This window comes from Pan paniscus, chromosome 15 (assembly GCF_029289425.2).
Source record: "Pan paniscus chromosome 15, NHGRI_mPanPan1-v2.0_pri, whole genome shotgun sequence".
Lineage (NCBI taxonomy): Eukaryota > Metazoa > Chordata > Mammalia > Primates > Hominidae > Pan > Pan paniscus.
In genome coordinates, this window is record NC_073264.2 from 24238809 (window position 1) to 24255633 (window position 16825).

Below are 16825 nucleotides of genomic sequence, written 5' to 3' on the forward strand. Positions count from 1 at the left end.
TTGTTTTGTTTTGTTTTGTTTTGTTTTGTTTTGCCTTTTGAGACAGAGTCTCGCTCTGTGGCCCAGGCTGGAGTGCAGTAGCATGATCTCGGCTACTGCAACCTCTGCTTCCCGGGTTCAAGCGTTCCTCCTGTGTCAGCCTCCCTAGTAGCTGGGATTATAGGCACCCACCACCACGCCCAGCTTTTTTTTTTTTTTTTTGAGACAGAGTCTGGCTCTGTCACCCAGGCTGGCGTGCAATGGCGCAATCTCTGCTCACTGCAACCTCTGCCTCCCGGGTTCAAGCGATTCCCCTGCCTCAGCCTCCCGAGTAGCTGGGACTATAGGCACGCACCACCACACCCAGCTAATTTTTTTGCGTTTTTCATAGAGACGGGGTTTCACCATGTTGGCCAGGATGATCTTGATCTCTCGACCTCGTGATCCACCCATCTCGGCCTCCCAAAGTGCTGGGATTCCAGGCGTGAGCCACCATGCCCGGCCTTTTTTGTATTTTTAGTAGAGAGGGGGTTTCATGATCCGCCCGCCTTAGCTTCCCAAAGTGCTAGGATTACAGGCATGAGCGACTGCACCCGGCCTTTGCATGTATTCTTACAAGGATGTACAGGCACGTGAATGTGTACATGGGTGAATGAGGGTTTAAACATGTATGTCTCTATACCCAAATTAGAAGCAGAAAATTGGCCAGGTGCAGTGGCTGTGAAATCCCATCTCTTCTAAAAATGCAAAAAATTAGCTTGGCGTGGTGGCGGGCGCCTGTAATCCCAGCTACTTGGGAGGCTGAGGCAGGAGAATCGCTGGAACCCGGGAGGCAGAGGTTGCAGTGAACTGAGATCGCACCATTGCACTCCAGCCTGGGCAACAAGAGCGAAACTCTGTCTCAAAAAAAAAAAAGCAGCAGCAGCAGAAAATTAAAAAGGGTTGACTGGCAGAGGTAGGCACAATGCCAGAATCGAGGAACAAGAGCTGTCAGAAATGACACAGACAAAGATAGTTAAAACAATAGAATTCTAAGGCCGGGAAGGTGGCCCATGCCTGTAATCCCAGCACTTTGGGAGGCCAAGGCGGGCGGATTACCTGAGGTCGGGAGTTTGAGACTAGCCTGACCAACATGGAGAAACCCCATCTCTACTAAAAATACAAAATTAGCTGGGCATGGTAGCACGCCTGTAATCCCAGCTACTCGGGAGGCTGAGGCAGGAGAATCACTTGAACCTGGGAGGCAGAGGTTGCGGTGAGCCAAGATCGCGCCATTGCACTCCAGCCTGGGCAACAAGAGCGAAACTCCATCTCAAAAAAAAAAAAAAAATAGACTTCTGGTATTTTAAAGGAATGCAGCCATCTTAGAAATATTACTTAGATGAAATGATCCTTCTCTGCACATGATATAATTAACCATATGCCCACATTTGAGGGTGCTCCAAGACCAACAGATCCTAAAATTAGTTTTGCCAGTAAGCAACCTACCAGATCATCTGCAAGTAATGCAAGAGAAATCACAGATCATATTTAAGACCTCAGTGAAGGCTGGGCACGGTGGCTCATGCCTGTAATCCCAGCACTTTGGGAGGCCAAGGCGGGCGGATCACCTGAGGTCGGGGGTTCAAGACCAGCCTGACCAACATGGAGAAACCCTGTCTCTAATAAAAATACAAAAATTAGCCAGGCGTGGTGGCACATGCCTGTAATCCCAGCTACTTGAGAGGCTGAGGCAGGAGAATCACTTGAACCCGGGAGGCAGAGGTTGTGGTGAGCCGAGATTGCGCCATTGCACTCCAGCCTGGGCAACAAGAGTGAAACTCCGTCTCGGGAAAAAAAAAAAAAAAAACCTCAGTGAAAACCCCCTTCTTGCAACACAAAGCAGTGCCTTCCACCCCTCCCTGACTGTTGCCATGTATGACAAACATCCCATATGCAGAGATGAGTCCAGGCCAGATACAAGGACACACAAAACACAGAAGGACCCCACAGAAGACAGCCAGTTCTCTACACAACAGTAAAATCAGAGAAGCTGGAAAGGAAGTTGAGGAGTGAATGGGGCAATACAGAAATTGAAAGAAAAAAGGACACAAACTGATTGGAGAGCGGTGAGCCAATGAGCAATTGCACCTGGTGCAAAATTCCTGTGCCCCAACTGCTAGAGCAGCTGCCCCTCAAATTGACAGAATGTCTGAGCTTCTTCACAGTTGCGGGGTGGAAGGCATCTCTAAGGTCCTAGGCTCTCCCAGGTTGGAAGGGCATTTTTCAAGAATAGAGGCATCTGAGGGATGGGGCTATGGAGAATCATCATCTCAGCACCTCCAATGGCTTTACTGAATGTACAGATTTAAATAATGTTTTATTTATGAGATGGAGAAAAAGCCAAGGTGGACTGAAATGACAGTATTAAAAATCTAGCCCACAGAGGCCAGGTGCAGTGGCTCACGCCTGTGATCCCAACACTTTGGGAAGCCAAGGCAGGTAGATCACTCGAGGTCAGGAGTTCGAGTCCAGCCTGGCCAACACAGTGAAACCCCGTCTCCACCAAAAATACAAAAAAATTAGCTAGGCATGGTGGCACATGCCTGTAATCCCAGCTACTAGGGAGGCTGAGGAAGGAGAATCACTTGAACCCAGAAGATGGAGGTTGCAGTGAGCTGAGATTGCACCACTCAAGCCTGGGCGACAGAGTGACTCTATCTAAAAAAAAAAAAAAAAAAAAAGGAAGAATCCAGCCTACAGAAATACTCATGCAGCTGCAAAAAGATATTCACTGGAGCATTATCTGTAAGACTGAGAAATTGAAACCAACGTACATGGCCATTAACAGAGGACCAGCTAGATAAATAAACTACTATGCATCCTTAAAATTCACATGAAATAATATGAAGCATTTTTTAAAAAGTAGATCTGTAAGTAGAAAAGAATATCACTGATAATGCTAGAGGAAAAGCACACTGTAGAATTACATGTAGACTAGTATGACCTCATTTTTGTAAAAGAACAAAACTACACCTCTTTTTTTTTTTTTTTTTTTTTTTTGAGATAGAGTCTCACTCTGTTGCCCAGGCTGGAGTGCAGTGGTGCAATCTTGGCTCACCACAACCTCTGCCTCCTGGGTTCAAGAGATTCTCCTGCCTCAGCCTCCTGAGTAGCTGGGATTACAGGTGCCTGCCACCACACCCAGCTAATTTTTGTATTTTTAGTAGAGATGGGGTTTCACGATGTTGGCCAGGCTAGTCTCGAACTCCTGACCTCAGGTGATCTGCCCACTTCAGCCTCCCAAAGTGCTGGGATTACAGGCATAAGCCACCACACCCTGCCAAAACTACATCTCTTGAAGGAACAAGAAAAAAAAAAAATCATTGTGCCTGTGGTCCCTGCTACTCAGGAGGCTGAGGCAGGAGGATAGCTTGAGCCTAGAAGTTCGAGGCTGAAGTAAGGTATAATCACACCACTGCACTCCAGTCTGGGTGACAGAGCAAAATACATGTCTCTTTAAAAAAAAAAAAAAATCAGGAAGAATATGCAAACTGCTAATAGTGCTTACTGTGAGAAGCTGGGGAAAAGGTGAGTGTTTTTGCGATACACTGTGGTACTGTTTGAATTTTCACACAAAGCATACATTAACTATATATATATATGTGTTGTCAGAGACATTCCTCTCTATCTCCTTCTTACTCCCAGACTGCACTCACATCCCAGCCTCTGTCCAGCCCTCCACCCACCACCTCCTACCCCAGCCCCACTTACAGATGCAGGCAGCAGCCAGCAGGCGGCTGGCAGCATAAGGGGCGAAGCAGCTCGGGAAGAGAGGCTGTACCATGTAGTTGGCAAAGGTGATGGCAATGATGGCCTGGCTGGTGGGCTCAATGATGAGCAGGGAGGTCCAGAGTCTGATGAAAGCAAGGAATCCTCCAAAGGCCTCCAGGATATAGGCATAGCTGGCCCCAGATTTCTTAATGGTGGTGCCCAGTTCCGCATAACAAAGGGCCCCAAAGACGGAGAAGAGGCCCCCGACAGCCCAGATGACCAGAGAGAGACCAAAGGAGGCACTGTATATGAGCACACCCTTGGGGGAAACAAAGATGCCCGAGCCAATCATGTTCCCCACAATCAGGCACACGCCGTTAAGCAGTGAGATCTCCTTCTTCAGCTTCACCTGCTCTGGCCCCGGGCTGGCCCCATCACCCAAAGGGGAGGTTTCCACCTCAGGCTGGGAGGCCACTTCATACTCAGTGCTGTCAACCATGGTGGAGGAGAGGAAACCCTTCACCAGCTTCCTGGCATTGCCCTTTAAGGAAGACAGATGATGCTATAGATTAGGTGGTTGGCAATTACATAGAACCTCTACCCGCCTCCAACACAGGGTAATATGGGCAGCTCACCAACCACTGCGGAGACCTCCAAATAACCTTTTCTCCAGCTCACTCATCAAAACAACCCCAACTTGAATATTTGTCTATCTATCTATTTATTTATTTATTTATTGACAGAGTCTCGCTCTGTAGCCCAGGCTGGAGTGCAGTGGTGCAATCTCGGCTCGGCTCACTGCAACCTCAGCCTCCTGGGTTCAAGCGCTTCTCTTGCCTCAGCCTCTCAAGTAGCTGGGATTACAGGCACCTGCCACCACGCGTGGCTAATTTTTTTTTTTTTTTTTTTTTTTGAGATGGAGTTTTGCTCTTGTTGCCCAGGCTGGAGTGCAATGGCGCGATCTCAGCTCACTGCAACCTCCGCCTCCCGGGTTCAAGTGATTCTCCTGCCTCAGCCTCCCGAGTAGCTGGGATTACAGGCATGCACCACCACACCCAGCTAATTTTGTATTTTTAGTAGAGATGGGGTTTCTCCATGTTGGTCAGGCTGGTCTCAAACTCCCGACCTCAGGTTATCCGCCCGCCTCGGCCTCCCAAAGTGCTGGGATTACAGGCGTGAGCCACCTTGCCCAGCCTCCAACTTGAATTTTTAAGAGAAGGCACTCATTCGCCAGAGAGAAAGGATCTGTCTCTCATCATTAGGATATTGCTGCCCACCCGACTCACCAAATAGAGAACTAAATCTTGGGCCGGGCGCTGTGGCTCACGTCTGTAATCCCAGCACTTTGGGAGGCCAAGGCGGGCAGATCACCTAAAGTCGGGAGTTTGAGACCAGCCTGACCAACATTTAGAAACCCAGTCTCTACTAAAAATACAAAAATTAGCCATGCGTGGTGGCACATGCCTGTAATCCCAGCTGCTTGGGAGGCTGAGGCAGGAGAATCACTTGAGCCCGGGAGGCAGAGGTTGCGGTAAGCCAAGATTGGGCCATTGCACTCCAGTCTGGGCAACAAGAGCAAAACTCTATCTCAAAAAAAAAACAAAATCAAAAACAAAACACTAAATGTTGGTTCTCTCTGAGCCTGCTATAATACAAGACAGGCATGGGGGCAGTGTGGCGGCTCCCAGAAAATAACTATAATGGCTTGACCCCGAGTTTTCAGCCTTATCCAAAACCCGTCTTCCCTCCAATTTCAGCTTCAGGGATCACCTGTGCTGAGGTACAACATTAGGAACTGACCTTACCAGCAACTAATCTGTGGGAGTGTCTCATGACACTGCTCTTTTCCCCAAGGACTCTACGTCTGCCAAAACTAAAGGCTTCAGAAATCTGCTGGAAACCCACAACCATCCTCCTGCCCAAAGAGCATCCCTTAACCCTTAGCTGGAGTCTTCAGCCCTGGCAAAGCCCAAGTAGACCCACCTCACCCTGAAAGAAGACAGGCTATTATCTTTTCCTTGCTTTTCCTTTCCCATTCTCTGGTATTCTAAGCCTCCTGCTATCAGATCCCTCACATCAGCATCGTTGAATCACCCAAAAAAGTATGAATGAGAGAAGGACGATCCAATGTACCATAAAACCTAGAGATGATTGGAGGCAGCTGATGGCCACTCCCTACCCCAGAGTTGCTGCTGGAGAGAAACCACCCCGAGCCAAGGCAGGGAGACAGCTGCAGCCAGGCAGCACATGCTGGAAAACACCGAGCAGGAGACAGCTGAGAGGAAAATGGGAGAGGCTAGTCAAGCAATGGAGAGATGTTAGGGTGAGAGGCACTCGGGAGAAGAAGCGATTAGACACTGCATAGCAGCAAAGAGGAGGGTTAGCAAGGTGAGTGGAGATGAGAAGAGGGTGGAACGCACACTCACTCCTTGGTCCTGGATATAAGCAGGTTCTCACGGCAGTGTGAGCAGCAGTCAGGGAGAGAAGTGCCTTCCAGGATCTGTGGTCTGATGCTCCTCCTTCCCAGCCAGCAGTAAAAGGGAAGGCCAGACAAATGCCTATGGATTTAAGCAAGAAGGGTGGAGGAGGTGAGGCAGCCCGCAAAGGAAGGAGTGAGGGAGGGGGAAAGGAGTATTAAGCAACCATCTGGGTCCAAGGTTCACTGGCCCTTCACATCTGCAAAAGGGGCAGCTAGGAGCTCTTGGCTCAGCACTTTCTGTGATAAGAAGGTGCTCTCTCAGGAATCTCCTTTGTCAGCTCTGCTCTGGGACCAGGGGCCCAGAAGAAAGGACAGTCAGCTGGGTGCAGTATCTGTAGCCCTGGGGAAGCTGTCCCAGAGCAAGTTAGCTGAGGACAGGACAGTAGCGGGGAAGGAATACACAGCACTCTCTCTCTCTGTGTCCTCCATGCCCCACCCTAGCCTCTCTTCTCTCTCACCCCAAGCATTTAAGAAAGGGAGGAAGGTTGCACAGTGTGACACAAAGGCTTGTTCCCATGCTGAGATTACAGGAAGTGTAAGAGCAGTCTCTACACCATGTGACTGGGCGTTCTAAGAGAACTCTGCACACTTCCCCATGCAAAGAGAGACTGGGGGTTGCCTCCAAGCCTGGGCCACTGCCCCAAAGTCTGAGCCTCAGACTACTTCAAAAGAAACACAGTCAAGAGATCAAATATCTGACTGCATCCCCACCAGACCCATGTGCCTTTTCATTCTTGACAAAACATACCAAGATCTCTGGGATAAGCATAAATTCCTATAAACACCTTCCTCAAATATAAGTTGACTCCACTTTCCTAAAAAATACGAGGAAATTGGGCCAGACGCGGTGGCTCACGCCTGTAATCCCAGCACTTTGGGAGGCTGAGGCAGGCGGATCACAAGGTCAGGAGATCAAGACCATCCTGGCTAACACAGTGAAACCCCGTCTCTACTAAAAACACAAAAAAATAAAAATTAGCTGGGCGTGGTGGCCGGCACCTGTAGTCCCAGCTATTCGGGAGGCTGAGGCAGGAGAATGAGGAGAATGGCATGAACCCGGGAGGCGGAGCTTGCAGTGAACCGACATTAGGCCACTGCACTCCAGCCTGGGCAACACAGCAAGACTCCATCTCAAAAAAAGAAATTAAAAAAGAATATGAGGAAATCAGATTTCACTGAATTCTGTTGGACAGACAGGCCCAGAACAGGCAGAGGAAGCTGAGCATTTTTTGGAAATCACATAGTTTTATTATTTACTATCTTTATTATTTACTTTAAATCTGGTATTCTGAGTCTCTTTTACCAACAGAAATAGACCCTATCCATTCTGAAATCCAACTGTCTGTTTCTTCTCCTATCTGTTCTAACCCTCTTTGGTTATTCTACAACCAGAGAATAGAGATCTAAATATCTCTGGGAGACATCTCTACCATACATCCTCCCATTCTAGCTCTTTAAACTTTTAATTTAATCTAGGAGGAGGATTCTGGTGTGAGCCTTCCCAGAGATCATGCTTCTCCCAAGACAGGCTCACAATGATCTGAAATCCTTCTGGAGGAGACTCTCCTTTTCTCCAAAATGCTCCTGTAATATTAATTGCTATCACTTATTGAGCACTTACTGGGCCAGACACACTGCTAAGGACTTAAGCACATTATCTCATGGAACCTCCAGAGCTCATATACTCTTAATCACACAAGTATACTATCTCTCCATCTCCCCATCCCCCTGGCCTGCCTTAGTCTCTAGGCCTTCCTTTTATTTTATTTTATTTATTTATTTATTTATTTATTTATTTATTTATTTTCTTTTTTTGAGACAGAGTCTCACTCTGTCCCCCAGGCTGGAGTGCAGTGGCACGATCTTGACTCACTGCAACCTCCACCACCTCCTGGTTCAAGCAATTCTCATGCATCAGCCTCCTGAGTAACTAAGATTACACCTGGCTAATTTTTGTGTTTTTATTTTGGTATTTTTATTTTATTTTATATTATTTATTTTGAGACAGACACTTACTCTGTCGCCCAGGCTGGAGTGCAGTGGTGCAATCTCGGCTCACTGCAACCTCCACCTACTGGGTTCAAGCAATTCTCCTGCCTCAGCCTCCCGAGTAGCTGGGATTACAGGTGCACACCACCATGCCCAGCTAATCTTTTTTGTTTTTAGTAGAGTCGGGGTTTCACCATATTGACCAGGATGGTCTTAAACTCCTAAACTCAGGCAATCCGCCCACCTCGGCCTCCCAAAGTGCTAGGATTACAGGCATGAGCCATTGTGCCCAGCCTAATTTTTGTATTTTTAGTAGAGACGGGGTTTCGCCATGTTGGCCAGGCCGGTCTTGAACTCCTGGCCTCAACTGATCCACCTGCTTCTGCCTCCCAAAGTGATAGGATTACAGGCGTGAGCCACCGGTGCCACCTTAGACCTTGCTTTTGGACAGGAATTATCTACATGAATTACCTGGGGGAAGATGTAAGCAGACTAGATTAAAAAGAAAGAAAGCCTCTGTCATCCTTCAGTCTATAGCCTAGACGAAAGGCTCCAACAAAGTTTGTTAATCTCCTTCCTGGCTGCCCCTCCCCTTTCTCATTCTTTGCAGGGATAAGAGGTGATTACAAGTCCTCTTGGCAGTGCTGCTATTGCTAGGGTGCCCACTTCTAAAGCAAACAAAAAAAAAACACAAACACATCATCACGCCTGCCCTTTTAAGACCAAATTCACTGGCACCAAGGGGTGGGGATGTGTCCTAATATGACGTAAAAGAAAGGAAGGAAGGAGGGACAAAGGAAGGGAAAACTGTGAGGGGGAATGGAGAGAGAAGTGTACAGGGTTTCATTCCTGACTGGTAGCATCTGAAAAGTGAAGTCCTAATCCGTGGAATTTTGAGACAGAAATCTGCTGGGGGTAAAACCCACACTCCAGCAAACAGCACGCCCTAGTGGTAGCACCAGGAAGTGCTAGTGGACTCTAACCTACTTCAGTCTGCCCGTGCGCACTAGGCAAGGGAGGCTGCCATGCATTGAGATCATGAAGACCCCCTCTTTTCTCAACCACTACCTAGCACCCTGGACAAGAAGGCACCATCTTTGGCAGCTCACATTTCTCCCTGAGACCCTGGGTCTTAGGGTAATGCTTCCACCATTCAGGCAGCCCCACCATTCAGGCAGCCTGGGACCAGCAACACCCCTAGGCTCTCCCAAAGGGGCTCTTCTACCCCAGGTTTTTTTTTTTTTTTTTTTTTTTTTTTGGTTTTTGGGTTTTTTTTCCCTGAGATGGAGTTTTGCTTTGTCCCCCAGGCTGGAGTGCAGTGGCACAATCTCTGCTCACTGCAACCTCTGCCTCCCGGGTTCTCCTGCCTCAGCCTCCCAAGTAGCTGGGATTACAGGTGCCCGCCACCGCGCCCAGCTAATTTTTGTATTTTTAGTAGAGATGGGGTTTCACCATGTTGTCCAGGCTGGTCTCGAACTCCTGACCTCGTGATCCTCCCACCTCAGCCTCCCAAAGTGCTGGGATTAAAGGTGTGAGCCACCGTGCCTGACCCACCCCAGGTTTTACATGAGAAACCCCATAAGATAACAGCAGCCCTTGTTGCCTTTCCCTGTCTGAGATGCATTCATCTCTGAACACCCAGTGAAGATTACAGGACAACACACTCATCCTACAGCCTGTGGAAGAAATTTGATTCAGAAACTGGCAGCAGGGCCTCCAGTATGCAGTGCTGGGCAGGACAGCCAATGGAGCCCCTCACCCTAACCTCACCCTCGAATGACAACACCAAAACACAATTTCTCCAGGAACTAGCACATAATTCGGGGTCTTGGCTCCTCAGCCAAGCTCAGGGAACTACTGTAAGAACACACTTTCTCTCCCAGAGACCCCATGTCCTGCCTTCCTGGCTCCAATCAGTCTGTGCTGCCTCCCCTAACAACAGAAACAGAAAACAGATACACTCTGGTATGACTAGATTTCCCCATCACTGCAAGCTAGAAGCTCAGCTCCTCCCTCCCCAGTTCTCTGTTTGTTTTTCTATATTCCACTGTGGCTAAGACAGTCTCTTTAAAAAAAAAAAAAAAAAAGTGAAACAAAAAAGAAATTGTTTAGTCCTGTGGCCAGGGCTTCCATTAAGGAAGGGCTGAAGTCTCTGGGCAGAAGGTTCAGCCCAGAGAGGGACAGGGCTGGGATCAAGAAACAGGAGGCTCTTGGGTCTCCATTCAGCCAATTTTTAGGACTCCATCCTCCTCCTGCACTTCCCCTCTCGCCCATTGTCCCTCCTCTCCCACCTCTTACCTGTCCAGTGACCTTTGGGCAGGTGCGGGGAGGAGGGGCTACCAGCTGAGTCAGGGGAGAGGGGAAGGTGCTAGTTAGGAGAACCAAGGGTATCGCTCACGCTGCAGCAGCTGTTGACTCTGAGGAGCAGAAAAAGCAGAGGGTAACGGGGACTGAAATGGAAAACAGGAAAACACATGTGTGACTCTGGCCGGCAGCGGGGAGGGGCCAGGGGACGGGCTGGAGCTGGGACTGCCTGGTCAGACCCAGAGGACCTCAGTGCCTGCCCGCCTCCAGGCACCTTCTCTACTACACTGGCACCAAATACCTGAGTCTCAGCTCCTTCTCCTCCCTACCTCAGCCCCACCCCCCCTTCCTTGTTGCCCTACATTTACTGAGCACTTAAGCTTTCCCCTCCATTGACAGTGACCTCTGATGCCTCTTGCAACTCCACTCATCCCATTTCCTACTCATCTCCCACTCATGTACTATCCTTAGTTCTGCAGAGGGGATACGATCCCATGGTTAGGGGAAGGAAACTCTGCAGTCCCATCTCAAGAGTGTCAGTGCCATTTCAGCCCCTAAAGCAAGCCAAGGGGAGGTAATGCAAGCCAAGGAAGACCACTTATAGGGGGACAGCCAAGCACACATTTAAACACCAAGCAAGCTCACTCACAGCTGAGATCTCTAATTGGTTCAGGTGATATCGATGTATGTCGCCAGGTAAGAGCCAACTGGGCCATGGCACCCTGGGCAGACTAATGAGTTGGCATCCCTTCGAACCAGTTTTATTTAAACATCTGTCGAACGTTTACTTAGCAGAGGTGGGGGAAATATCAATTTTCCTGGAATACAAATTGTGTAAGCCTCTTTATATTTAAAATTAGAAATTATTACACATCAGCCGGGCGCAGTGGCTCACGCCTGTAATCCCAGCACTTTGGGAGGCCGAGTCGGGCAGATCACAAGGTCAGGAGTTCGAGACCAGTCTGGCCAACATAGTGAAACCCCGTCTCTACTAAATTTACAAAAATTAGCAGGCGTGGTGGCAGGCGCCTGTAATCCCAGCTACTTGGGAGGCTGAGGCAGGAGAATCACTTGAACCCGGGAGGCGGAGGTTGCAGTGAGCACTCCAGTCCAAAAAAAGAAAAAAGAAATTATTACATATCTTCATCACATGCAATCTTCTGAAGCAAACAACTTCTCGGTAAGCATAGTAAACCACTTAAAATGTAGATAATAGTATAAATCTCTTGCCCTCAGGGAGCAGCACTTCACAATGCATCAGGAATTTTTGGAATTACAACTGTGACTAATGCCTTTAAGCAACTGTCAGCTGGCTGGCCCCAGGGCTACACCCTGCAATTTGCACCTGTCTGTTGGAAAATTACTCCAGACACAAGCAGTCCAGGTAAGGAGTTGTCAATAAGTCTATGTCACTGGATGAAAGCCAACTCATATTTCACCAAGACACAGAAATCATAGTACACTGGCACCAATACCTGAATTATTCCAAAGATATTTTAGTGTCCTTTAGACACTCTCAGCCTGCTACCCAACTTGCCGGCCCCTTAATTGCACTCTGGGGTCGGGTCCAAGTCGTAAGGGAGGTCCTAGAAAGAGAGAAGCTGTCCTTGTCTGCATGGGCCTCCCTGCTGTCTTCCCCACTCCACTCCAGCTTCACTGGCTTCCCTGCGGTGGCCGCACAGCAAGCATGCTCCCGCCTCACAGCTTTTGCAATTCCTGTTCTCCCTGCCTGGAACATGCTTCCCAGTGATATTGTCCATTCCCGGTGTCATTTGTTTGCTGTCACCACCCCCACTAGAATGTAAGCGTCACAAGAGCTTTGTTCACTACTGTATCCCCGCAGTGCAGGGCTCACATAGACAGTTAATAAATGTTTGCTGGGTTAATAAATGAATGAATGAACTATGTTATCTATTTGATTTCCCAGGTGGCTAGGCTCCTGCGCATGTCCTTGAATTTGCTCTCCAGGCCCTCCTGTTTGGCTGCCGCTCTGGCTCCTAAGCAAGGAGTACCCGGAGGTACTCTTTTTGACAGTAATGCGTTAAAGGCAAAGAAGAAAGTATGGCTTTCACAGTTTTACTGGGAGGCCTAGAATGATTTGAAACGGACTTTTGTTTCATTAATGGGAAAAGCAAAGCAAAACAAAAAGCCTATCATCTAACACTCTTTCCCTGGATCCAGGAAATTCTTGTCTGCTCTACCTCACACCCAAGCTCAGGTGACCGGTCTGGGTGCGGCGTGGAGATGGCGAGAGCTAAGTGCTACGGCCGCGAAAGGGTGAAGGGCAGGGGAGGAAAAGGCCGAGGGGAGGCGAACGCTCAGGTTCACACATATGCAAGTGGGCTCTACAGCGGACGTCGAAGCATACACTCAACTCCCCACCATGCGCCGGCCCGCTGCTCTACCCCTGAAAAGCTCTCCCCTGGCCCGCGATCCTCGCTGGCCTATCCCTTGGTCGTTCCCATCCCCCTCTCCGCCCCCGCCCAACCTGCTGGCCTCACTCACCTTTGTCCCTTTCTCCCATCCCCACCCCCCAACCACCCTCGCTTTCTCCGGGCCCCTCCCTGCCGTTTGTCTCCCTTTTATTTCCCTCCTTCCTTTGGGCCCCCAGTCTGCGGCCCTAGGACAACGCCTTCCCAAGCTCGGACCCAGCCACCGTCCGCCTTCATTACCCATCTGAAGAACAGGGTGGCCCCGAGGCCCAGGTCTGGCTGTGGGGGCCCACCCGAGCTCTGCCTTGGGGGACCAGGACCTCACCCCAACAGGCGTCCCTTCCGCTCCCTCCACCTGGCCAAGCAGCCCCCGCCCTTCCCCCGACTCTAGGAAGCGCTAGAAGAGGGGGTTGTGGTGGGTGTAGGCGAAGGGCGCGCAAAGGTCCAAGCACCGACACCTCGCAAACGGCTCCCTGTCCGCTCCTCGCTCCCGCACAGCTGGATTGCTGCGGGGAAATGAAAACGACCGCGGATACCCTTAGAGACTGGTCCTCCACCCCATGAACGCTCAGCTTCCTCTTCCCTCCCTCCCAACCCTGCATAAGCTGGCGGCCAGACAGGGGTCTGGGCGAGCGCCCCAACCCCTGACCACAACTGCCTCCGGCCCCGAGATGCTTGGCTGAATCTCGGTAGTGCCCCCAGACGGGAAGCCCCTTGTTGAGGGGGCGGGGGCGGGAGGCGGGGCGAGGAATGTGCCTCCTCGGAGCCGGAGGAGGGGTCTCCCGAAGGCCGTCTCTTCCACCCCGGGTTCCCGACTCCCCGCCCCCTCGGGGTAGCTGTTGCATCAGCTTCCAGATTCCAAACCAAAGAAAGTGGGCTCCACTAAGCTGGGAAGGCGTCGGGCAGCAAAGCCGCCGCCAGGAGGCAGCGCTTAATCAAAAATGTCCGGGCCGAGGGGGCCCAGGATACCGGAGTCCCCGGAGCATCTTTCATCTGAAGTCTTAGCAGCAGCGCGGACCTAACAAAAAAGGGAGTTGCTGAATTAGTTCAAGAAAAGGGAACTGGAAATGCTTCATCACGTTTTAAGGCTAAAAGATGGCTTGTAAATAATATAACTACCTTTTATATACCTTTTGGACAATCTAGCTTTGAGGTTTTTTTAAGCCAACGTTGGCGCTCTGCGGAGATCCACGGAGAGCCACCGCCTTCAAGACCAGTCTGATAGAAACACACAGAGCTTACGGAATTTCCCAGCCGCCAGGCAAGGAGGAATGTAGTCCGAAGTCATGATTTGCCCATCTTGAAGCTCAATCATTTAACACCTAATTTAGCCAGTACTGATATAGCAGAGATTTGACAGCTCTGGGAAAAGAAGCAGAATATGTCGCAATAAATTATGTAAATATAAGGAAATAATATGCAAAGTAGTGTATTGAGTAATTTGTAGCCACAGTTCTCACATTTCTTGCATGAGGTGACAGTGATTTGTTCTTTGTACTGTCCTAAAAAGGGAGATAATGAAAGAATTCCCAAACAGTTCACTCTTCTCTCCACAACTTCTTCAATCTTAGAATGTTCTCACAGGCATGCAAAAAGGAAAAGAGATTGCAAAATGAAGTAGAATTGCCTACCCAGAGTCAGCTTCCTTCGTCTTATGTTCCTTCTCCAATGTCATTATCAATCACAACAATTACAAGGCACCTAATTTCCCAGAGCAAAGCACTTGTACAAAAGTAACTGTAGGGACCGGGCGCGGCGGCTCACGCCTGTAATCCCAGCACTTCGGGACGCCAAGGCGGGCGGATCATGAGGTCAGGAGATCAAGACCATCCTGGCTAACACGGTGAAACCCCGTCTCTACTAAAAATACAAAAAAAAATTAGCCGGGCGTGGTGGCAGGCGCCTGTAGTCCCAGCTACTCGGGAGGCTGAGGGAGGAGAATGGCGTGAACCCGGGAGGCGGAGCTTGCAGTGAGCCAAGATCGCGCCACTGCACTCCAGCCTGGGCGACAGAGCGAGACTCTGTCTCAAAAAAAAAAAAAAAGTAACTGTATAAATACAAACTTACAGAACAGAAGGAGGCTATTTGGATAAACATATTAGACAAAACATGAGCTCACTACACCCTTGACCTTCTGGGCTAAAGCAATCCTCCAGCTTCAGCCTCCCAAGTAACTGGGACTTGGTGGTGGGTGCCTACAGGTGGGTACCCAGCTTTTTTTTTTTTTTTTTTTTTTAGATGCAGTCTCGCTCTGTCGCCAGGCTGGAGTGCAATGGCACCATCTCGGCTCACTGCAACCTCCGACGCCCTGGTTCAAGGGAATCTCCTGCCTCAGCGTCCCCAGTAGCTGGGATTACAGGCACTCGCCAGCAAGCCCAGCTAATTTTCGTATTTTTAGTAGAGACGCGGTTTCACCATACTGGCCAGGATGGTCTCAATCTCCTGACCTCGTGATCCGCCCGCCTTGGCCTCCCAAAGTGTGGAGATTACAGGCGTGAGCCACTGCGCCCGGTTTTTTTTGTTGTTGTTTTTTGTTTTGTTTTGTTTTCTTTTGGGGGGGGGTTTGGGTTTTTTTTGGTTTTTTTTGTTGTTGTTGTTTTTGTTTTTTTAAGAAACAGAGTCTTGGCTGTCTCTAAAAACTACAAAAATTAGCTGGGCATGGTGGCATGTGCCTGTAATCCCAGCTACTCGGGAGGCTGAGGCATGAGAATCGTTTGAACCCAGGAAGCGGGGTTGCAGTGAGCCGCGATCACGCAGCTGCACTCTAGCTTGGGCGATGGAGTGAGACTCTGTCTCAAAAGAAAAAAAAGAGAGAGAGACAAAGTCTTGCTGTGCTGCCTAGGCTGGGATAACAAAATGTTAAAGCCAAATACAGGGCATGATGCCCTTGAAAAGCAAAGCAATTTAAGAGAGGAAACACATGAAGCACAGATGCCTGATGCTTCACATTATTCTTTACTCCAGTCTTTGCCAGTTGAAGTCCAAAGGTTAAAAGACATTCAGTTTAGGATGACGAAGCTGCTTTCCTGTGGCTTCTGAGGCAGATGAAGTCATAGAGGAGTGCTGTCCAGGTGCCAGACCCCTCCCTCCAACAGAGTTCCATGAGGTCCCTGAGAATGCTGATGATGTTAGTTGTCAGCGCTCTGGGGTTCTGTCTGTCTGTCTCTCTCTCTCTCTCTCTCTCTCTCTCTCTCTCTCTCTCTCTCTCTCTCTCTCTCTCTCTCTCTCTCTCTCCTCTCTCTCTCTATCTCTGTGTCCAGGGAGGCTGAGATGAGAGGTAGCTATTTGGGTGAGGAGCCCTTTTCTGGTATTTACAACCCATGGATTGTCCCCCTGCTGTATCACACTAACCACATCAAAGGTTAAATTTAGGGAGGCCCAGACAGGAAGATTGCTTGAGCCTAGGAATTCAAGACCAGCCTAGGAAACATAGCAAGACCCCATCTCTACAAAAAAAAAAAAATATATATATATATATATATATATATAGGCTGAACTTGTCCTACTTCTTCTTCTTCTTTTTTTTTTTTTTTTTTTTTTTTTTTTTTGAGACGGAGCCTCACTCTGTGGCCCAGGATGGAGTGCAGTGGCACAATCTTGGCTCACTGCAACCTCTGCCTCCTGGGTTCAAGTGATTCTCCTGCCTCAGCCTCCCGAGTAGCTGGGACTACAGGTGTCCACCACCGCACCTGACTAGTTTTTGTATTTTTAGTAGAGATGAGGTTTCACCATATTGGCCAGGCTGGTCTTGAACTCCTGACCTTATGATCCACCTTCCTCGGCCTCTCAAAGTGCTGGGATTACAGGCGTGAGCCATGGCGCTTCTAAAGACGCTTCTCTTCCCAGATTTCCTAGTTCCAAAGACACTTCCCATCCTGCTCCCAAAGTC

General features: G+C 49.3%; 1 protein-coding gene across 4 annotated transcripts in view; it reads right to left on the minus strand.

The window, feature by feature from the left end:
* SLC7A7 (solute carrier family 7 member 7) overlaps positions 1 to 16035 on the minus strand; it is a 51897-nt gene extending 35862 nt beyond the window's left edge. Inside the window, exons 1-7 of one of the 4 annotated variants that reach the window (XM_063596169.1) lie at positions 14568 to 16035; positions 14397 to 14438; positions 14056 to 14298; positions 13801 to 13954; positions 10499 to 10617; positions 6159 to 6290; positions 3733 to 4273 (exon numbers count right to left, since the gene is read on the minus strand). In XM_063596169.1, coding sequence (XP_063452239.1) covers positions 3733 to 4231 — 499 coding nt within the window. In that variant the 5' untranslated portion in view covers positions 4232 to 4273; positions 6159 to 6290; positions 10499 to 10617; ... (2 more) ...; positions 14397 to 14438; positions 14568 to 16035. Of the gene's footprint in view, positions 1 to 3732; positions 4274 to 6152; positions 6291 to 6669; positions 6713 to 10498; positions 11021 to 13394; positions 13750 to 13800; positions 13955 to 14055; positions 14299 to 14396; positions 14439 to 14567 lie in introns of those variants that run through there. The other 3 variants (XM_063596168.1, XM_034937279.3, XM_063596170.1) reach the window with 3 other exon arrangements.
* Positions 16036 to 16825: the final 790 nt, after the last annotated feature.